The following is a 24,104-nucleotide window of genomic DNA, read 5'->3' as shown; positions in this document are numbered from 1 at the left end:
AACAACATTTGAATTCAGGAAAATGAGTTTTCCTGACTCTAATTTTGGCAATCTATCCATCACTGTGCCATATTACTAGCTGTTTCCCCTACTCTCACAATAGTTTGAACTCAGGAACATGAGACTTTCTGACTTTTGGCCCAGCACTCTATCCACTCTGCCACTTAGTTGTCCCATGAATCTGATACAATCATATTAATACAAAGATTTTGATAATATTAAAAATGGGCAAGCCCTTTTATTGGTTCTAAGAAGATATAGCAAGGCAGTACCTTTATAGCATTTGAGTCTAAGAACCCTTTTGCTTTAAAAAAAAACTTTTTAGTTTATGAGGTATATATTGACATTAACTGTATAAAAAATAAAACATCATACTAATATTATGAAAATAGTTTTGACCTCACAGATCACTTGAAACAAACCACACTCTGAGAACTGCCTCTACATCATAACTTGAAATTACTTGACATAAGGGCCAAATTCCTTTGGCACATAAATTACTACCCCAATGTTCCTGCTCCCATGGCTTGTATCAAAAGATGTGGCATGTGTCATGGGCTCATGGAATCAAAGGTCTAAAATTGAAAGAGAATACAGAGGCCAGTTAGTCCAAACCTTTATTTTACAGAAAATGGATCTCAATGAGGTTAAATAACATGTCCAAAGTCACATAGATAGTAAGGAACAAATGTAGTATTTGAACTCAGAGGTCTCTGATTACAAATACATTGTTCTTTTCCTTGTTCTTTACATTGTACTATCCTACCTCTCTTGAGAGTAAGAGAGAATACAAGGGAAGAATAGTTCCCATAAGAGATGAGTTTAAGCCTCAACAGCTCAGCAGCCCCAAAACATACCACTCCATTAATGGCATATTCATCACCTTATAAAACAACTTACCAGTGCCACATTTTAAAATGTGCCATTTTTATCTTATGCCATTTTTAAAAGAGTTGTCAATATGGCAAAAGAGCCTAAGAAGAATGGAAGAGTTGTAATAGACAACTTAAAGAATTGTATGATGTGTCACTTTACCAGCTGAGGTATTCTAAAACTTGACATTAAAAAACAAACAAATTTTTTTTTTAATAGAAAAACAAAAAGACTTCATTCCAAAGTTGGAAGGGACCTTGGAGGCCATTTAGTATCACCTTTTCCTAATCAGGAAACTTAAAAATATTCCCAACAAGGTAAATCTTTGCTTAATGTGTCTAAAATAAGATAATAAAAGGGTTACCTGCCACCTCTTGAGTCAGAATGTTTACTTTTGGAAAGCTCTACTTCTCATTACTTACAAGAACTGAAAATTGAAAGGCACCTGAAAGGTGGAGTAACCTGTCTTTGACTAAGAAGCCAATCTCCCCTTTAAATTGTGATCGCTGAAATCTTGCAAAATATCTTGGGGATTATGGGCTAAAATGATTTATTTTTTTCCTCTTCCCTATTTATTTAATCTATCATTAAAGAAAAAAAAAACAAAGTGGGATAATGAACTGTTTGTCATGTGTAGTTTCATTTATGATTGTTTGAAGTATAGCATGGGAAAACCAAGCTTTGATAAAGCCTTTTGCAATATGATTGGAGCTACTTGACCTTGCCTTAAACCCAAATCAGTCTGGCTTTCACTGATTGGTCAGCAATAGGTCTCAGCCCAAACCTTACTTGGTCAGTGTTTGGGTTTTGGTGGCTCAAAGTATAAATAGCAACTGTTCTTGTTTTGATCTGACACCCTAAGGGTTTCCCCTCCAATACTGATGGGTTTTTTTGACAAGGTAAAAGAGGCCACTTTGCCCTTATTTCTTGCTTAACTTAATCACTGAATAGGTATTGCCTCAGACAAACCAAGACCTGGGAAAGACTTTAGTTTGTAAAGGCCACAGTCTCCCACTATATCTGGGTCAGCTCTGGCTATCTTGACCTATATCTTGGCACTGGACCCAGATGGCTGGGATTTTGCAGTCAGTCTCATTTAAATTCAATTCACTTGCAAGTCAAGACATCACTTTCCTAATCCTCTTGGAGAATGAAGGACAAACAATTTTTCCCTCTTCTCAAGTCATTTCAAGCTCTAACTTCAGTCATTTTTTAGTTTTACCATTACTTCACCCCCCTCATTTAACCAGTTGCCAAGTATTATAGATTGTACCTCTAATAGATCGCACATTCATCCTATACTCTCCACTTAACTAAAAATTGCCTTATTACAGGCCCTCTTTATTTCAGCAAAATTATTCTCCCCACTGTTTTCTTATTTTTCTATTCCACCTTTCATACAGTTGCAAATAATCATTCTGAGATGTAGGTATGATCATAATCTCAAGGTATTTTCCTATTTGAAAGTCTTCAGTAAGTCTTTTATTGCCTTTGGGATAAAGTATAAAACTCCTTATTCTGTCATTTGAAGCACTTTATAGTTGATTCCCATTTGCCTTTTCAAGGCTTAATTCGTATTATTTCTCTACACACATTTTATGTTCCAGTCCATCATGATCCCTTATATATCTTTAAACTCAGTATTTTCTCTGTAAATTCCATATAAGCTGTATGTACAAGCCAAACCATAAGCCTAGAATGAACTCTCTCCTCTCACTTTCAGAATGGAAACAATAATAGTATTTATAATTTATATGTCACTTTAAGGTTTGCAAGGAAATTTACATATTCTGCCTTATTTGTTCCTCCCAACAGCCCTATGAAAATATGCATTACTTTAATCTCCTTTTTACAAATAAAGAATATGAGGTTTGTTATGTGATAAGTATCTGAGATGGGATATTTCTGAATCACAGCACTATTCTACTTAAAATTGAATTACTGAATTAAGGGTTCAGAATAAGGATTGCAACAACACAGATTCAAACCTGAAAGGAATGACATTTAGTACAACCTTTTCATTCTAAAAACAAGAAAATTGAGACCCCTTACTTTCTCAGGGGAGAAATTAAGTGATTGTCAAAGTCACATAGGTACTGGAGGCAGTATTGGAACTACAACTCCAGTAATCTTTCTTTAAAAAAACAAAAGAAAAAAGGAAAAAAAAAGTTTCACTGATGCTTTTGATGGTCATTACCTTCTAATTTTTCTGTCCCCATCAACCACATAGTCTCTTTCTTATAAGGCAGCTAAACAATATAAATCTTCAAAATAAGAACCAGGAGCAGAACCAAAACTATTCAGAAGAAATAAGGTAGTCAGGAAATATAAAGCCCCTTGTTGTTAGGATTCTTGCAGGTGTTATGGGCCAGAACTTGAAACAAGGTAATGTGCTTAGTTCACACCTTTAAAAGGAGTTCACACCCATATAGCACACCCATAATTGCAAATGCTGGATAAGGAATTCAGTGACCACTCAGGCTGTCTCTTTTGCTGCTGGCATTGCAAAACCTTGGTAAGTTTATCTATTTTCTGACTAATCTTGTCATTATTTTGCAATGTTTAAAATGGTGGAATATGGTATAATCAATAGAGATTTGGCATGGAAGCCACAACTACTGGGCTTTAAGTCCTCTCTAACAAATACTGTCTATGTGACTTCATGCAAGGCACTTAACCCCTCAATGCTCTAAACAATTACTGAGGAATATAAATTGTAGAGAAGGTATCAACCAGTTCTAGTAGATTGAATTTCTTCTCTTATTAATTCCCAATTCCAAGGAAATATATTCCTGTGCTGTAAAAAGAAGAGGGCAACGTTTTTAAGAAACTAAGTTTTAAAGTGGAGTCATTAGCCCAAAGCTTAAATTTGAAATGGTTTCAAATTTCTATATTCACCCTTGTATACAAATAGCTATTAAGAGCCATTTAGAAGTGAAAGTACAGGGAGGGACACAGATGAAGCTGAGTGCTTTATCAGACTGAGGAAATAAATTTGATGGGGGGAAGAAGGGGCACTTCACAGTCAGTTTTGTTTTGCTAAAAAGTCATTTTGCTAGGAATGAATAGCATAAATGGTGACTTACAATTTAAATATCAGCTGAGCATGGCTTGGAAAAAGGTAAATAAGGCCTTAATTAGTCACACAAAATCTAGTAAGACTGGTTAGACATAAAATAATCAGTCCCTCCAACTGGAGTATCTCATTACTCATGTAGAGAAGGGACTAAATGAATTTTATTTTTAGTTAAATAAACCTTTTAAAATGGATAAAAAGCATTAGTTTTAACTAAGCACCATAAATATCTCATTTTATCCTCACAACAATCCTGGGAAGTAGGTGCTTGTGGCTATTCTCATTTTACAGATGAAGCAAGCTTGTCAAATAGAGCTTAAATGACTTTCCCAAGGTCATATACATCTGAGGTCTGATATAAACTTGGGTCTTATTCCATTTTCACTACTTTATCATCTGTAGCACTTAGCTGGCAGAATTTCTATCCTTGCTTTTCTCAGTTCCCCACATCTAAAAGAAGTCTAAGTTTTATACAGAAAATTCATTCTACCTGCAAATCCATTGCATAGTGATTAAAAATATTAATTCTAAAGAAAGTGAGCATAGTTTCATATGACTTATGAACCAATGCTAGCTCCTAGTGATCATCACTTCTAAGGATTATAAATCACATTCCTAATTAACTGCTCTAGAATTTTGTCTCTATCAAGCTGAATCATTTGTAATTTCTAGAATCATGATTCACCTCTTTCCTATCTCTGAGTCTCCAGAACTCCTCAGAAGTTACTGATTGGTGACTCAGTATCATCTTTGTAGTTCTTTGGATGTCTTAAGATATTATTTGTCTCTGTCTGTAGACCTGAATTTATTTAAAGAAGTTTTTTTTTTCTTTTATTATCTCCTTGTCTTCCTTGGAATTTTTAACTATGTTTATTCTACCATTTTCAGTGTGAAGATCATATTTCTTGAAGAAGCCAGTGAAGCACAGTAGGATTTGAGCAGTTTAACTTTTTTTTAACTGTTAACTCTGCAGAGCAGAAGTCTTAGCACCTAGCTAAAACAATACCAACAATAACAATGAAACACTATTCAATCTTTGATTTTCTTTATCATTTTGCTAAGTTTCAGTTATCTTGGTTTTTATGCTTCCTTCCAATGTTAAAGCCACTTTTCTTTTTCATTTAGAATGGTTAATATTACTCCTCTCTTTTGCACAAGTCCCTTTAAACGTCTTAGCTTATTAGGGATTCCCATTATGGCCACACAGTTTTCTTTCTCTTCCTTTTTATTAGGATGATTTGCATTTGTATTGTTAGAATTTTCTTTTTGAGAACGTCTTGTAATTTAACAAAAAAAAAGCATCTCTAGTCACTGGATTATGCCTATTATTCACCTGAACTCTCTGCAATATATTTTCATGAAGTCTAGGGCATGAATCTGATTATGCCCAGCATTCATTTCCTTAGCTCTTGTGAATCTCAAATCAGCAGACCCAGTTCTTTGTGTATACACTCAAATCTAGTGCCAAAGGGTATGAATGGTCACTGTCACTGCAGGTATTCATGAACTCCATAACTCTAAATGCTTGAAAGATGGAATTAATACCAACCACATACTGTCTCAACAGGAGCAAAATGTTTTCACAAATTATGTAAGCATGATGTTAAAGACTTAAAATTGAATAGTCTTTAAAAGATAGCATCATGAAAATAGATGCCAAATCACATTATTTTTTTTTAAAAAACATAAGTTATAGGTCATGAATGAACTGAGAGAAAATAAAATAAAACCTAAACTTACATTCTTTGCCAAACTATTTTAGATGGCAAGAAGCCTATTTCTTTCATTTACCAAAACAACCTTAAATAAGAATTCTGAAAAGATGATTGTTAATGCTTTAAAAATAAACCTGAGTACTACTGAGAAATTAATAACATAAGAGGATGATATGATTTTGCTAATGGATTCTGAGTGGCATTTGGAAAAGAATAACAAAGAAGAATTAAAATAGACACAAGAAGCTGCAAAATGAAAGTCTGAAGCAAAGCAGAATTGTTTTAATTGTCCTTTTATGTCATTAGTAGCCCAGCCACATCTGCTCCCACACCTGTGCTCCCTTCCTCGATCTATTCTGACACTCTGGAAGTGTTGGGCAGGCAGCCAGCTTCATAGCAACTCCTCCCCATCATCAGCCTCTGCTACCAGCTTGCTTTTCTCTTACTTATAGTGAACCAAGTATCCACCCTAGGGCTCTGAACTACTCCTGATTGATGGGACAAACTGAAAGTTCTAGGCTAATTACTTCATAATAACAGTTCCTAGTGAGGGGGAGTAACCATTGACCTACTTTGGACTCTACCAATCTAATCCATCAGGGAAGATAATTAAGGGAATATAGTGCTATTTCTAAAACCAACCAAATACCAGAAGCTTTGCTTAAATCAGAAGCAGATATTACTAATTTTGTAAGACCTGTGATATTATTTGGATTTTAATCTATGCTCAGTTTTGATATGACTGCTCTCAAGGTTCATGTTCTTTTCTATCTTGATAAATTTTGACGTGACAAGTTACATTTGAGAGAGGCCATGGGATTTACATGTGTGCAGATTATATTATAGTTTCTTCTAAAAAGATTCATTTTTCTGCCTACCAAAATAAACCTTTTGAAAAAGAAAAAATTAAAAAGCTAGAATAAATTCATCCCCAAATAATCAAAGTGTGTGTGTGTGTGTGTGTGTGTGTGTGTGTGTGTGTGTAAGAAACCTCAGCAGAAGTTTAATTATAAAATAGTATGAACAACATCCTGACTTCAAATCAATCATTTTAGAAGCTTGATTCTACTATTATCATACTCTGCTTTGGGGATAGACATCTGTACTTGCTGCATATTAACATTTTACCCTGGGACAACCTTTATAGCACTTGTCTTTCCTTCCTGACTAACAAAGTCTTCTCTGTCTTTATACAGAAAGGCTGCTTCTTCTGACATAGGCTGTCTACTTCCTGATTTCTACAGTTCTGATGCTTTCTAACGGAAGAAAATGAGGCTTATGAGAAAAATTAGCACAGCCCAATGAAATAATAGAATATGAATGAGGGACTTCTATCAGTCTTTTTCATTAGTCATCTGTTCTTTCAAAAATCAAAAGGTGCTAAAAATGTTACACATCGAGTATCATGATTATTAATGTAGTCTTCTTGCCAATTATTTCCTTTCTGATTTCTTCCCTCCTGTTGCCCTCCTGTTTTCCCTCCCTTCTGTTCCCTTCTCCAGACTAACATACTCCCTACTTCTAAGGCTCATTTAATTATGAAAACAGGATCAGTGGATTGTGAATTGATATTTTAATTCTAACAGGATTTATCTTTATCTAAGAAATGACTCAGTATCTCTGAGTAATTCAGTGTTTCTCACAGTGAAACAGGAGTTGTTATTTCTTGGGCCAGGATAAAATTTTGGCAATTAATTTTGCCTTTATGTCATGATTATGGATTCATGACCATGTTGTAACTTACTTGGTAGAAGTTATTTACTTGGTTGTTTCTATTTGAGTAAGCAATCTGATAAAATGTTCATGTAAATGATGGTAATTTGATCAACATCATATCATGATAGACTTTCTGAATTCATTAAGCAAATGGTATTTCATGTCCTAGAAAAGAACTAGCTATAGCTTTCACATAAAATTAATTTGATATCAAAGCCCTTTCAATTCAATGATTGTTCTATTGCCTAGGGTGTATATAATTTTTACATGTTTTAATTACATTTTCCATGTTCATATTATTTTCTTAAATATTATTTTCTTATGTCTTTCCACTATGATCCAGCTGCCTTCCACAGTAATGTTTGAGTATAGTGAGATAATATGCACATGCATTTATGTAACAATATCTATGCTTGCACCATTTTATAAATAATTTCTTATTATTTAGGTTTAACTACATATTTTAATTATATTCTAATTAAAACATTATTACTTTTCATTTTTGTCTTGAAATTGCAATAGTCTGGAGGGCTCCTTATACTTTTAGCCCTCTCACCTGTACAGCTGGGACCACTTAAAAACCATCTGTCATTTTAGTCTATTCTAGACTTAGAGACCCATTTTGTCCCTAGGCAGGCAGGAAGAACAGGAAAAGCTTCAGGTCAATCACTCACCAAGCCACCACCAATTTAACTTTGCTGCTTTTGCTTTTGCCTTATATATGTCAATTGAATTCTTGCTTGTGTCTCCATAATAATGATCCCCAACTCTTAACCTGTGGTTCAATAACTCCAACATACCTAAATGTTCATTTTAATTCCCTGCCCAGAATCAAGTTGTCATTGTGATTGTATTTCTAGAAAGTGGTTATTGTCAAACTTCATCATGAAACTTAACCCTTCACTTCTCCCCCACTTACATGTTCTTTCATAGATCTGATTCTTTCTTTACATCTTGGCCGAATCCCTACTATCTTCCATTTAATTTCCCCACTGTCATTTATTTGTTTGTCTAATACCTGTTGTCACAATCCCCCTACTTACCTGAATAATGAGGCATCTATCTATTGCCCTTTTTAAGACTTTCCCAAATTAATTTTTATATTACCCTATAAAACTCCTTACAGTATAATAGTTCAAGTTACAGTCTGCTTCTTTGCCACACAATTTGAAATCCTCAAAAATGGAAAATAAAATCTTGTCACTCAAAGAAGACATTAAGAATAAAGTAAGAGGACTGAAAGGAAAGATAGCATTATTTTAAAATTCCATGTTTCAAAAAAAAATTAAATGCCATCTTTAGAGAAAATCTATTTAAAAAAAAACAGTGGTGAAAAGCATTGCTAATAGAGTAATATTATTATAGTTATGTTTAGTACTCAGTATTTATTATACAGATATTAAGTTCCCCATGGACTTAAATCCATCAGGGAAGGAAAAAAATGGGAGAATCAATGTTTTAGCAGTCAGTAAGATACTGGAAAATTCTTTTACCACAAAGAGAGTATTCAACAACATTAAGGCACCCAAGTCAAAACCTCTTCTTGTTTCTAATCCAATTTGTTTTGTTTAGTTCCTAATTCATTGCTTGCTATAATTGAATGATAGGTTTGAAAGAAAAAAATCACTGGGATTATTTTACTCAATTCAACCTAAGAGATATTAAATGTTAAATGAGTAGAGGGCAGTGGTGTTATGAAAATGATTAAGACATAATCCCTGACTTCAAGGGCTTTTCAATCTGACGAGGGAGATAAGACATGTATGCAAATCAATATAATACAAAATGGATATGTATGTAAAAATAAAGACAGGGGACAAATTTATGATAAAATTAAAGGAGGATGAGAATGCTAGAGTAGGTTAAGATTGAAGAAAGGAAAAGTGGCTTCATGGAAGAAGTAGTACCTAAAGTGAGGGTTTAAGGAAATAGTAAGATTCTCTAGTTCAGGCAGGGAATTACATTATGGGATATGGACAAACCAAACAAAAAACAAAAATCTAAGACCAAAAACCAAGGACAGTGAGCACTCCAGTTTACTTGTCCATTAATTAAATGAAGTAAAATTATGTGAATGTGTGAGGTAGGGCTAGACATATAGATTGAAGGCAATTGGATAAGGCCTTAAAAGCAAGAGTTTGTACAAATGATGCCCTTATAACTTGAATGGTTAGCATTTTAAACATAATAGCTGATTTATTTATATATAAACAAAGGCAGATGAAGAGTTATGCATCTTTTCCTGAGTCACTAGCTAGTTTCAAGAAGCTGGATTTTAATCCAGGTCTCTCCTCACTTAAAGTTTTAGAAAACTTTAAGCCCAGAGACTGTACCATTTCAGTTGTTTTCCAGCCATGTCCAACTCTTTGCGATTCATTTGGGGTTTTCTTGGCAAAGATACTGGTGTTGTTTGCTACTTCCTTCTTCAATTCATTTTATGGATGAAGACTGAGGAGTTGTTTGGGAGAAATTAAGTGACATACTCAAGATCATAGAGTCAATAAGTGTCAGAGACATGACTTAATCCCATGGCTTTTTTAATTTGATCAGCTCTCCTTTATGTGCCTGTGTATATATATGCATGTATGTACACAGGTAACATTCCTGTATTTCTTATATAAAGTCTTTAATAATACTGCATTTTGGCTTCCTTGTTTTGAGGGACAATGGAAATTGCTTAGACTATGAAAATTCTTATTTTCTCTCTGGGAAGGAGCCAAGTAAATTATTTTGAAAACTTAAAAAGTGAGTGATTGAAGGGATAGGAAATAATCTCATCAGCAGTATTTTCCAATCAAATAATCTTAATTTTTAAGTGCAAAACATTACCAAACATCCTCTGCATCTTCATCACACTCGGCACCAAACTGACAAATGTCACAGGTGGATGTCTCCTTTTGGCTGGTTTCTCCAGATCCTTCATTGACTACAAAATGCAAACCAAAAAGAGTACAGTTAAGTACAATGGATAAGAATTTTTTTTTTTTTTTTTTTTTTGGTGAGGTAGTATATCTTTCTACTGAAGTTGTTGGAATTTACTCTTCAGAAGTCTCTAGATTCATGATAACCTTTTTAAAATTCAAGGGCAGTTAGAACACTAATGTCACACAAAGAAAGATATATGGTGACTGTATACATTTTGCAAACAAAAAGTATCACATCGAGTTTATCAAAAGTGATTGACAAAACTTTATAACAGATAATTAAGACCTACTTAAATGTTAATTTTTCTTGAAGAAGGTATATGGCTTTAATGGAAAAATATTCATAGTATTTTCTATTTTTTCCCCTTTCAAAGTTATTCCTGTTTCATGTACAATGTCTGCTCATGATGATTCTGAATTATATTCTTATTCATAAGTAGCATAAATAAAAAGTATTATGTATGCATGTTCTAGGAAACAGTCCTTACTTGGCAGTAATTTATTAACCTTAATTTCTTGAATGTTAGTGCTACAGAATGAGGTAATGAATGATTACCACAACAAATCTCTCACAGCAATTTCCTGAGAAAAATTTATATGTACAAAATTAAAAAAAATTAAAATAACTGTTGATCAACAATGTTGTTTGATGATCAGAAGAAAAAATAAGTTCTTTTAAAAGTTGATAGTGGGGTGGGGGTGAGGGGGGAGAAGAGAAGCTAAGTGGCACAGTAGATAGAGCACCAGCCCTGAAGTCAGGAAGACCTGAGTTCAAATTTGACCTCAGACACTTAATACCTTCCTAATTGTGTGACCCTGGGCAAGTCACAACCCCAATTGCCTCAGTAAAAAAAAAAAAAAAAAAGTTAATAGCAGGGTGGGTTGATCTAACCTTTCAAAATCATTATTTTGGAGTTAGGAAATTAATTATACATCTTATTCAATTCAATAAAAACTTATAGGGGGAAACTAGGTGGCACAGGACTAGGTACATAGAGCACCAGCCCTGAAGAGGACCCTGGTTCAAATCTAGTCTCAGACACTTAACACTTCCTAGCTGTGTGACCCTGGGCAAGTCACTTAACCCCAGCCTCAGAAAAAGGAAAAAAAAAACTTATTATGTTATTATAATATAATTCCGTGTTGTGAAGTATGTTGGTGCTGGGGATATGCAAGCAGGCATAGATAAGGGATATATTTGAAAATGAAGGTGATATAAAAACGAAACATATCAATAAAAAACTCAAAATTTTTCCTTAGAAGAGACCTTTTACTAATTCATCTATCCCTTAATCACTCTTTGCTAAGAAAGAATGTATTTTAATCCAAAAAAGTCTTTCAAAAATTTGTGCCAAGAAAAATTAAAGTGACTGTTTTAGAAACTCTGCATTGAAGATGTTAATTTCCATTGAAACTAATAGATAACACTTTTAACAAAGAAAGAGAAAATGTATTCACATTCACACTGAGCCTACCAAACTCAACACATTCTGTATTAATGTAGCATTTTCTTATCACTTCCTGTTTTAAATGTCTACTGAGAGATTTTTAAACTATTTTTTAAAAAGCAGCCTACTTCATTATCTCTTTTCTTATTCCTTGTTGTGCAGATAAGTGTCTTGATTTTTTTTTAAGACATCTGAAATATTTCCACTATGCTCAGGCAATGGTAGTTGTTCATTTTCTGAACTACTCTTTCTTTTTATTTTCCTCTATCCTCCCCAGCTCCCAACCCCCTTTGCTTTCATCTGTGAATGCTTCATCTTTTATATCTTGCCAGGAAAAATCATAAGTTAAATTAGAGTACAGCAAAACTTGCATTTATGGTAGTTATAGTTGCTTTAAAGTAAACCTTGGAGATCTTAATATTAATTTATTTTTGCAGGAAAAGGCAAAAAAAGAACTTTAGGCTCTGGCTGAAGTATAGAGTACTTATCTTATTATCCACTCTATTACCTTAATAAAGGCAAAATGATTGCAGTGGACCATGGGGAAAACAGTGTGTTAGGGCATACACCTCTGGGGAGATCTAACAGCTGAAGTCAGTCTCTTTATGGTTTTCTTATTATTAATGCAATATAGAAATTGCTAATGTGAAAGTTCATTTAGTATAAGTGAAATTAGTAGCTTCTCAAATGTAAGTTCCTATCATTCAGAAAATGTGCTAGCATGGTAGGAAAGTTATCCGTACAAACTGAGCCAATTCTGGGACAATATTTGTTTCTGCAGCAATAGAGCTGATTATTTTGAGATTTATTGAAGAAGGGAATACAGAAAACAAAGAGATGCTGCAAATAGAACAGAACCTATTTTAATAACTTGTCTTCTTCTAAAAATTTCACTATATTTCTAAAGAGCAGCATTGTTAGTAGATTTTAAGTCAATAGATCTAAGAAGAAACTAAATTCAAAAAGAATCATGTCCTCAATTAGCAAATCTCTTGGGTGCCGGGGAAGCTAAGCTAAGAGACAAACATGAAATTATATGAAGCAGAGATGTTTCTGCCTATAGCTGCATGACAAAAACAATTCTTTGTTCAATTACTATTTGTTATCACACTTCTGAACATTAACCACCAGGAAAACTGTGAAACTTGGACATTTGTCTTCTGTCTATTATATCCTTTCTCTTGATGATCACCCTGCCTCTCTTTTCCTATTCTCTCTTCATCTCTTTACTTGATTTCCTCAATCAATAAAGAAATGTTTCAACTTCTCAAAATGCCAGATTTTTCATTAACATAAAACTGTTCTTGTCTGAACATGGAGCTGTAGGCAATTGCCTCCCTCAATTACATCTTTGTCTCTGCTTAGCACAAATGGACCTCCCATAATATGAATTTGAAACTGGGGAGTTTTGTAATTTTAAACTTAACCCAATTTCTATACTCTATCTCTACCTAAAAGAATCCAAGAGACATACTTATGTCTAGATTGAATTAATATATGATAACTTCTCATACTATAGTGTCTTTTAAATGAGTTTCTGGGGCATATCTGATAATTCTCTTATTGGCTAAGAAGTTTTTGTAAAAAGTAGGGAATTAGAATGAATTTATCTTCTTTCTCAATATCGATATTTGGCTTATAATATTGAAAGTTGGCAGGGATCCTTTTTTTTTTTTAACATTTTAAGTAATGATAGATATAGTTAATTCATTGGATGATTCAAAAAATTAAAAAAAAATCCAAATTCATAAGTGCAAGATGGAGGAAGATTGGATAATATTCATCAATCTGAAAAAGGCCATAGGTTTCAAGTGAACTGAAAGCTTAATATGGGTCAATTGAGTGATATGACAGGGAAAATGTTAATATGAACATAGGCTAATGTTAAATAAGCCATCAAATTTAGGACTAGGGAAATGGATATCTTTTCCCCTTTATTCTGCTCTCATTCTGCCTGGAATCCTGTATTAGTTCAAGGAGTCACATTTTGGGAAAAGCATTAATAAAACTGAAGAACATTGAGGATAGTGACAAGGAAGAGAAGGAGAGACATGAGATCGTACCAAAGGAGGATTGGTTGGAGATATTGAGAAAAAGTTAGAATGGAGGAGGCAGGGGAATCAGAATCATTGAAAAGTTGTTATATGGACCATGGGTTAGATTTATTCTGCTTATAGGAAGATCTAGGTACAGTGAGTGAGAGTTGTAGAGATTTAATTTTGATGAAAAATCTTCCTAATCAATTAGATCTATTCCCAAATATTATAGGTTGGGAGAGATTTGACTTCTTTGAGCAAAAGATAAATCATCATTCAAGGATATTCTATAGTAAGGATGTTTGTTTAGCTAACTAGTTGGACCAAATGGGTCTATTAGATTTCTTCCAACTCTAACATTCTGATCATGTGTATTTGAAGCATTGAGAGTTAAGGTGATTTGATCAAGGTCATAAATGTAGGAAGTAACTAAGCCAGTTATGTACCATGGCCCTATTATTGTGTTGAAATTACTTTCAAGGAAAACTAGGACCAAATTGATTGGATATGATTTAATTATGTTTCCATTTATGTAAGAATAACTATTTTTTCACTTTTGGCTTAAGATGAACTATCTACCTATTCAGAATCAGTTTCTTCTTTCCTAAAAGATACTTCTAGACCCATGAACATTTTATGATTGTTATTCTCTTCCCTCATTCTTGATTTTCTATAAAATAAGCGTTATACTTTTTTTTAAACAATACTTTATGTACTCTTTAGTGTTTTCATTTTATTTTTCATGTAGTCTTTTAGGAAAAACATGGATGTTTTCTTTCTTTGAATGCTGAGAAATAGTTAAGTGTGAATACTGATCATGGGAATTGGGATATCCTGAAAGAAATTAGACTTATCAGAAATAAATGGGATTGTAAAGGCAAAAAATGAGAACATTAATAAAATCTGAAATATGGTTCACTTACCAAATACTTATTAAGATTCCTGATATGATTACTAGATATATCATCAGTGTGGAATTGCCTAATACAAAGGTAAAGTTAAAAAAATTTGCTTAAACATTCTAGTGAATGTCAGCAGCTAGTATAGAGTGATGAATATATTAAACACTCAATAAATGTTGAATGAATGTAGGAACTTAATTATAGTATAGCTATGAATGGACGTCTCATTAATGTTTTATAATTCTTCACAAACTAGTGAGAAATTCCTCACTTCTTCAACTTATATATGACCTAAAAAGAGTCCTTAAAAGACCAACTTTATAATATCTGCCTTCAACCTTGCCAGTTTTCTTTTTGCTTTAACTGGGTTGGTTGCTCAATGACATTTTAAGATGTTTGTTATCAATGGAATCATTTTGACATAAAAACAATCCAAAAATCACTTTATTGGACAATATGCAGTAAATAATTACTTAATAACTAAATAATAGAACCTTAAGTATATTTTCATTAAATGACAGATTTTACTATGCAGAATAAGAATTCAATTGAATTCAACAATTACTTATTAAACAAGGCATTGACTGTGCTAAACACTGGGGAGATAAAGAAAATAATGAAAAAAAATGCTTTCCTTAAGGTGCTTACTGATGGGATACTACATACATACAAATTAATAAATACAAGTTATATATCACTTATTCAAAGGCATTGAGGTATGGAAGATAAGTAGATCAGTTAAACTAGAGTAGAAATAATCCTTTTCAGGGGTGGTACCAGATCCTGGAGGGTTTTACATATTACATTGAGGGGTTTTTTATTTTGTCCTAGAAGGCGATTGGGGAAAAATATTTTAAATGAGACCTTCAATCCCAACCTTCCTTTACTGCTCTTGTCTATTTTCATGCTCTATTTTCCTCTCTTCCACCTGCACAACCAAGATAGACTTGACTAATGGATGCTGTTTGCAGTTCATCCAAAGGCTAAAGCACTTTTAAGCTATCGTTTTCAAGCTATATTCATATTTTTGATAACATACCCAATTTTATTGTTAAGAACACCCATTACAACTCAGAAGAAAACACTGGTTGATAAGCATGAAAAACAATTTCTTTAACCTACATAATCCAATCTGTGCAAAGAGAGGTCATATGAATAATAAAAATACAGTTTTATTCTATTGCTAAAATGCTCAAAACAGGAAAAGTGGCATTTTGGTTTGATATTTCTATAATAAAGAGAGCTTAATATCACAGATGTATTTGCAAGATCTGCTCCTAGTTTCATGGGGTTGAAATTGTTTGAGGGATGAAAAAATCAAGGTATAAAGAAAACAAGATGCTATTGATAGTTTTCCATTTTGGAGTTTTTGAAATATCAAAAAGTGAATTAATTCTAATACCATTACTACTCTTTCACATGTTTTAAAAACCTAAAAAAATAAATAAGCCTATTTAAAACCCAAGAACCATGTCCATGATTGATCAAAAGCAATTTCAAATTAAGCACTTTTCAAACAGGGGATTATTTTACAAAAGTTAATTTTTCACAATTAAGCTGACTTGCTAGAGCTTGACAAAGTCCCTTTAGAAATCACTTATAATTTGTTGGCTGCTCAACAACTAAAAATTAATTTAACATATTAATACAAGGCTACCATGTTGAGGCACAATTCTATTGTCATCAGTTAGACCTGATTGATTTCAGCCATTCAAACTAAACTAGAACTGAAGACACTTAGTTGTTTTAAAAAAAATATCATTTAAATTGATATTATCCATGGCAGAATTCATTCAGAATGGGTGAGGTTGCCAGTTTACTTGAAACCTCATATGATATAGTAATATGTTCATTTTAAACACAAATATCCTCTATAGGTACTAATAAATGAAAGATTTTATTATAAGTTTAAGATATTTGTTTTTTCTCTTTATTGATGAATAAGAATTTGATAACTTTTCAATTAAAAAATTAAAAAAATGTTATTGGAAAAAAAGTGAGAAATTGTCTTGAGATGGGTTAAGCCTTTAAGATAAAATACCACTGAGATTTTAGTATTATAAATAAAAACATGAGGTAGCTAGTTGGCACAGTAGATAGAGCACCAGCCCTTAAATCAGGAGGACCTCAGTTCAAATCTAGCTTCAGACACTAAATACTTCCTAGCTGTGTGACCCTGGGCAAGTCACTTAACCCTAATCACCTCAGCAAAAATAAATGAATGAATGAATGAAAAAACATATAAATATATAAATAAAACATGACAGGTCACGGGAAAACATTACAATTTAAATGATTTCTGAGAGAAAAGATAGCAATTGACAAACATAGGTCAGAGTAGCATCATGTAATGAAAAGAGGTCTGCATTTGACCATGGCAAATTTGTTGTTGCTGTTTAGTTGTTTCATTTGTAGTTCACTTCATAACTCAATTTGGGGTTTTCTTGGCAAAGATACTGAAGTGATTTGCTATTTTCTTCTCTTGCTCATTTATAGCTGGGGAAACTGAGGCAAACATAGTTAACATACTTGCCCAGGGTCACAAATCTAATAAGTATCTGAGGTTGGATTTGAATTTAAGTCTTCTTGACTCCAGGCCCTTTGTTCACTGAGAATCTCCATCTATAAAATATAGAAAATAATGGATTATCTTTCTTTCAGGATGGGCTTTAGGAAAATGCCTTGTTAAAATGCTTTAGACTGATGAGCTGTATTGTCATTAAATAACTATGGCAGACTAGTCTACCTGGGTTTTTGTTTCAGCTGTTGTCAGACAAATTTGTCTTTTGTTTCTCTCCTCAGTAAAACAAACATAACCATAGAATGTGGTCTCTGATACTGAACTTTCTGTTATTTAAAACCCTATAGTAACAGGAAATTCTTCCATTTTATGATATAATGGTAAATAAGAGTCACAATGAGAACTGTTTTAAGAACAATTTTGAAATGTTTTTTGAATTTCTAAAGAAAGAATACAGTTGCTAAGAGCAGTCTCTACCTTGCTTAATCTCATATTCTATTAATAAAAACATATCAACAATATGTGTGAATTTCTTTATATCTATCCATGGACAATTGACTAAATTATTGTGTATACTTAAAAAAACCACAAATAGAAATTTAAAATGATGAACTAAAGAAGAATAGGCCATATCATTAAAATATTTATTTTGTTTATTAGTGGTACAGAATCCTTTTGCTCTCAACATTATCAAGACTATTTTGTTTTTGTTTTATTTATTAATAACAGTACAAATAATAATTTATAATATTTCAATGAGAATAGTTTGAATAGATTTTATTGTTTAATCAAAAAACCTGTGCATATTGTAGGGAAGAGAGAATACTTGCAAATAATAATTGTTAATGATGTGATCAATGTGACTAGCCAAGCTGCTGAGTTTATTTTTTAGATACTTTTAAAATCAAAATGTACATAATGTGACAAACAATAGGTCATGTCTGTGGACATAAATTTTTCAGAAGGAATTATTTCTATTGTGTATAGTCACCAAGCACAAGCAAAAAAAAAAAAGAATTTTTCTTTTCATGAATTCTGTTTAATAGATAGTTGGAGCATCTACATGGCTCTAGCTAGACTGCTAGATCTAATCTTCTCGATTTGGCCTCAAATACTTACTAGCTGTGGCAAGTCACTTCATCCTGTTTGCCCCAGTTTCCTCATTTGTAAAATGAGCTACAAAATACAATGGCAAAATGTTCCAGGATCTTTGCCAAGAAAACCCCAAATGGGTTCATGAAGAGTCAAAAACTGAAACGAATGAATAACAACTAAAAGATGGTTTTATACTAGCAGCAAGTTGACCCAATGGATAGAGTACAAGACTTGGAGTTAAGATGACCTGAATTCAAATCTTGCTTTAAATATTTATTAGATCTGAAATCCTGGACAAGTCACTTTATTTGTGTCTTAGTTGCTTTATAATAACATTTATTTCATAGGGTTTCTGTGAGAATCAAATGTTCTTTGTAAAGCACTTTATAAACTTCAAAGTGCTCCATAAATTCTAGTTATTATCATCACCATCATCATCATGATTAATGTTTGAATATTTTAGTTGTGTTTTCATACATGTGGGAACTGAATGACAGCCAATTTGGAAGGAAGAGAAGTAACAGGTAGCAAGATTGGAAAGATAGATTGGGATCAGGTTGTGAAGGATTTTAAATGCCAATCAGAGGAGTTTATAACTGAACCTCTACTCAATAGGTGACCATTAGAGTTTATCAAGGAGAGGAGTGACAAAGTCAGATATACCTGTGTTTTAGGAAATTCTTTTGCAGGTATGTGTGATTTGAAGCAAGGAGACCAATTAAGAGACTTTTATAATAGAACAGGTAGATTAATTATATCCTGAACTAGAGTGATGGCTGTGTAAATGGTGAGAAGAGGAAAAATTTGAGAGATGTTGTGGAAATATGACAAGATAGATAGAATGAGTGAATGTGAGGAGTCTGACATAATTAGGAGGTTATGACCCTGGGTGAATGGAAATACAGTGGTGTTTTCAAAAAAAGTAGTGCAGAAGAAAGGTGGGTTTTGTTGTAATGCTATTTTTTGGGGGGGAAAGTGACATCTGCAGTGAAGTTTGTAAGTCACCCATGCCTATTCATTTTGTGTTGCTCAATTAGACTTAACCAAAATAAAAAAGGCATAAGTCAATTACCTTAAAATAACAAATATGGATATTTTAAACAGTAAATTTCCTATACCCTACTTTTGTAACTAGAAATTAGTCAATAACTATTTGTTAAGCACCTACTGGTTTTATGGGCATTGTGCTAAGTACTAGGGATACAAAGAAAGGCAAAAGACAGTACCTGCCTTTAAGAATTCACAATTCAATGGGGAAGAAAATATATAGAAAGAAACTGATAAAGGGGAATGGCACATGATGAAATCCTGTATGATGAAATAGGAATTAGGAGATGATTAGTCCTTTTAAAACGGAGGATCTCAAATGAGCCTTCCTATATCCACCTTTTACCATCTCCAATCAGAGAATGGAGTCTGGGCTCAATCTAATCCAATCAACATTTATTAATGTTGGCATTACTTATTTTTGCCATGCATTATGCTAAGCACAATACAGATAGTATTGAGGAGGCACAAAGAAAATTTTGTTGCAAATGAAAAAAAATTAACAATCACAAATATTTTGCACAGTCAAGCACTTTTGTTCAAATGTGGCATCTTGTCATGTCTTGTCATTGGTCACTTTCTCAGAATGCAAAACTTTCCTTCTAAGGGATTCCTGAGTTATGGGCTAATCTGAGGGACAAGAAGTGATTATCCTGGGAGGAAGTGAAGTTCTTCAGCAGAAACTGGGCAGTTGTTACTGTGGGTACCTGGGTCCCCATTTGATTATAAGTGAAATAAGGAGCTTAACATCTGGTACAGAAAGAAGGAGGTTGAGAATTTGGACAGCAGAGGCAGGAGTCCAAATGGATTATTATTGACCAGTAATGAGTAGAAGTTTGGTGTGGTCATGTTCATTAGATAAAAATTCTATGATCTGTTTTCATTGAGAAGTTTGGAGGATATATCTTTTCATCCTTTGGTTGAATACTTAATTTTTCTGCTCAGATCATGATAATGCCATGTTCCCCTATGGATCAAGCCATCTCATTTTGTAGATTATTTGCTCAGAGAATAAAGTACATATAAATAATTCTTATTCTAAAATTTGAATCTCTCTATAATCTGACTTGTCTACCTTCTTGTTTTGAATGCCAGTCAGACATTGCCATTTGCCTTTCTCACCTGTTTGCCTTAATCCTAGTGTTACAATATACTTAGGGCCTGATTAATGTTAATTACTTGAAGTCTCATTGTATATTTCCAGTGAATTGGAGTTCATTATCATATTTGACATGATTATAAATTTAAATAGTGAAAATTCCAGTTCAAATACAATATATTTGTTAAACACATATGATTTGCAGAGCAATGTACTGAGGCCCAAGAAGACAGAAAGTCCTCAATGAATCTATGTTACTATAGGGCATATACATAAACAAAGATTGCTAAAGTACATAGTTGTGATAAGACCTATTTTCTTAACTCAGTGTTCCTGAGATCTCTGGCTTTTTTGACTTCCTTGTGTAAACTGATTGGCTACAGTTTTCTGATCTGGAGGCATAAAAAGTCCTAACCATTGTATAGTTTGAATCTCTCAGATTTTGTGGGTACCTGAAGACAGAGTCAATATAGCAGAGTGCCTTTGTTGATACTGGATATATTTGGCATCGATTGGCAACTCTATTGCTCATATGCTGTTCTGAGTTGCAGTTCCAGGGTGGAGAAGAGTGCTTATAAAGTCATACACAAGGTTGCAGGCACCCTAGTTCCCATTCAAAAGTAGAGAGGAGCACTACAGCTTGTGGATGCAGGATGGCAAAAGACCTGGTCATGGCTCTAGGTACAAAAAGTGTCCGATCTTATGGCTGTAGGACAACAAGGGCCATTCTTGAGTATAGAATAGAACATAGATAAGGAGAATTATGAACAAACTTCTCCAGATCATACCAGTGTGGAAACATTGAAAACCTGTCTTAGAATTAGCTCAGAAAATAGCGACACAAAAGAGCCTGAACCTTTGAACAGTGTCTCCTCATTCACAGGAAAGCGGAGCCCTACTTTAACTTAAATTCCAAAGTCAAGAGATAAGCTGGAAAAATGAGAAAATAATAAAAAAAAATACTTTACCATAAAAATCTACTATAATGGCAGGGAAGACCAAAATGCAAATTCTGAAAATAATAATGTGAAAAGAGCTATAAATAAAGTTTCAAAGAAAAATTCTAATTGAGCCTAAGCCCAGCAAGAATTCCTGAAAGAGTAGTCAAGAAAATATTGAGAAAAGAAATTAGCATAACTCAAGAAAATTAGGAAGAGAGCCTTAACAAAGGATTAAAGAGGTGCATGCATATACACACGTACACACACACACACACACACACACACACACACACACACCACTGAAGAAAACACCTTAAAAATAGAACTGAATTAATGGTAAGAGAGGTACAAAAATTCAGTGAAAATAATTTTCAGTGGGTCCCTGTGATCATGCTCTAAACATTAATGTACTGACCCCATGTGTTTTTATATAAAGCACTGGGGTCATGTCCAAAGAAACAGACACCAAATCCTTGTTATTTATCTTTCTAATGTCTATATAAATTAAAATCTTTTGTCCAATAATTCATGAGTGCCTCATTTTGTCTCAACATTGAAATAAGGTAATATGATAGAGTAGAAAGAGCAATGAGTTAGCTGGAAGAGGAGTTGGGTTAAAATCCCAGATCTCCCACTCTCAGCCTTGGTCTATAAACTTGGGCTCATTTATCATCTGTAAAAGGAAGAAATTGGATTATATTACATCTAAATTTTTTTCCTAGCTCTAAATCTACTGCCTTAAGGATACTTCATTTCTCCTACCTATGAAAAATGAATAGTATAAGGAGTTTAGTTTTCTAATCACAAATATATATTAAGCCAACTATATTCAAGGCATTCCTCTATTTATCCTGAGAAATCTGAGGAGAAAATGTACATACTTCTGATTGCAAAGGCTAAGGAAGGAGAAATAAGAATTAGAAGTAAGACACAGAGGGTACGTGACCAAAATATTACTTGGTCAAAGGATAGAAAAAAGAAAAATAAAATGACCTTGAGAAAAATCACAAAGATTAAAGCATTTGTTTTAGCATTAAAATAAGAATTGATGGGTTAAAAAGAGGGGAAAAACAGAAGATAGCATTTTTTAAAGAATAAGAGGCCATTACATTTGGTCCCTGGTGTGAGATAAAGATTATGAGCACCTGCCACAAAATAAAATTAAAAAAAAACAGACATACGTAACACATCATAAAGTGGATCTGAAAAGCTGAAGTGCTGGAGTAAGTCAGAAATTGACTTCAAACTAATCAATATGTCTACTTACTGAAAACATTAGTTCAATCTAAAACTGTGAAGTAGAAAGAATGAATAAATGTGGGAAAGGGGCATTTTAGAAAGAAAGCAGGATTAAAAATAGAGAATCTTTCTATCAGTGAACTGATAGCTAGAGAAGAATAAGAAAAATGAGAAGAAAATTCTTGTGCCTTCAACAAAGAAAAAATAACTTTCACCTTTTACATTTGGATTATGATCATCAAAATTAAACCAAATTCCTTACATTTCAAATTTTAAAATTCATTTTTCTTTTTCATTCTACATTTTTTTCAACAAATGCTATAGATGTTCATGCTTAGTTAGTGAATTATAGGATATTGCAAATAAAGCAATTTTATTGATTTTTTTTGTCATAATGCAAAAGGACTAAAAAAAGTGTTTAATATCTATGAGAGTTTCCTAACAAATTAATTCTCAAACAAATCTAATCAGGAAATCTCAAATTTTTTTTTCAACAAATCACTTGTTTGTTTATCTTTTTATTTATTTTTAATATTTGATTTATAAATGAGAAGACAATGTATATAACAGGTTTATGTGCATGTAGGAGAAATAAGAATATTTGATTTTTAGATGTCCATAACCAATTGCAAAATAATTTATCTTATTTCATCAGCAATAAAAGGGTCACAAGACTTAGCCTGTTGATTGAAAAAAAAAAAACCTGTGTTCAAACATTTTGAATATTCACAGTTTCACTAAACATAATTACATAAATTAATATTTTGGTATGCTTTCAAATATATTTTTTCTTTGAGATAAAGAAATCCAATGTAAATTGTTTTGTAAAGTACATAAAATGTAATTAATAAAGACCAAGAAATTCAACTTTTTTTTCTTTTTGTTTGAAGATCTTTAAATAATATAAAATTGGAATTAGTGACAAGAATGGATCCATTATTTTTTAAAGTTTCTTTATTTTTCTCCCACTGAATTAATATTTCAAGAAGTTATACTGTCAAGATGAGTTCTGAAATCATCTTCGTCTTTCTATGTTTCTCAGTTCCTTTACTGTCTTTGATTTCTTCCTTGAAGGGCCCATAAAGATGATATATTCTATTAATCCTAGATTTGTTTTACTTGCCTTCTTCCTCAGGTTGAACCTCATGATTAATAATGTAAGCATCATTATTCTTAAATTCTCTTCTTCCTTCATCTTCTATTATTCTCACCCTCCTAATTATTAATTCTAGGAAACCACTACCAGTAGCTTTCTTTGCCTTTATTGTGTTTATTGGATCTGCTATAAATTTATTCTAAGTTATCACAGCTGGGCTGCCAATGGAATTATACTATCATTTCTTCATCTCATTTGGATTTTACCACATTTTATGTGAAGGCTATTTTAAACATTTTAAAAAGTACTTTTATTAAGACTTTAACCACCCCCTATTTTTCTCATTTTTAGGGGATTCCCTTCTACTACTTTAATA

At 32.9% G+C, this 24,104-nt stretch overlaps 1 protein-coding gene across 1 annotated transcript in view; it reads right to left on the bottom strand.

Annotated features, from left to right (window-relative positions):
- Positions 1 to 24,104, bottom strand: part of TMEFF2 (transmembrane protein with EGF like and two follistatin like domains 2) — a 291,352-nt gene that overhangs the window by 123,338 nt on the left and 143,910 nt on the right. Inside the window, exon 5 of the mRNA XM_074302820.1 lies at positions 10,210 to 10,306. Coding sequence (XP_074158921.1) covers positions 10,210 to 10,306 — 97 coding nt within the window. The remainder of the gene's footprint in view (positions 1 to 10,209; positions 10,307 to 24,104) is intronic.

Source organism: Sminthopsis crassicaudata, chromosome 3, assembly GCF_048593235.1.
Source record: "Sminthopsis crassicaudata isolate SCR6 chromosome 3, ASM4859323v1, whole genome shotgun sequence".
NCBI lineage: Eukaryota > Metazoa > Chordata > Mammalia > Dasyuromorphia > Dasyuridae > Sminthopsis > Sminthopsis crassicaudata.
Note: the sequence above shows the minus strand (reverse complement) of the source record. Positions and strands in the feature narration are given on the sequence as shown.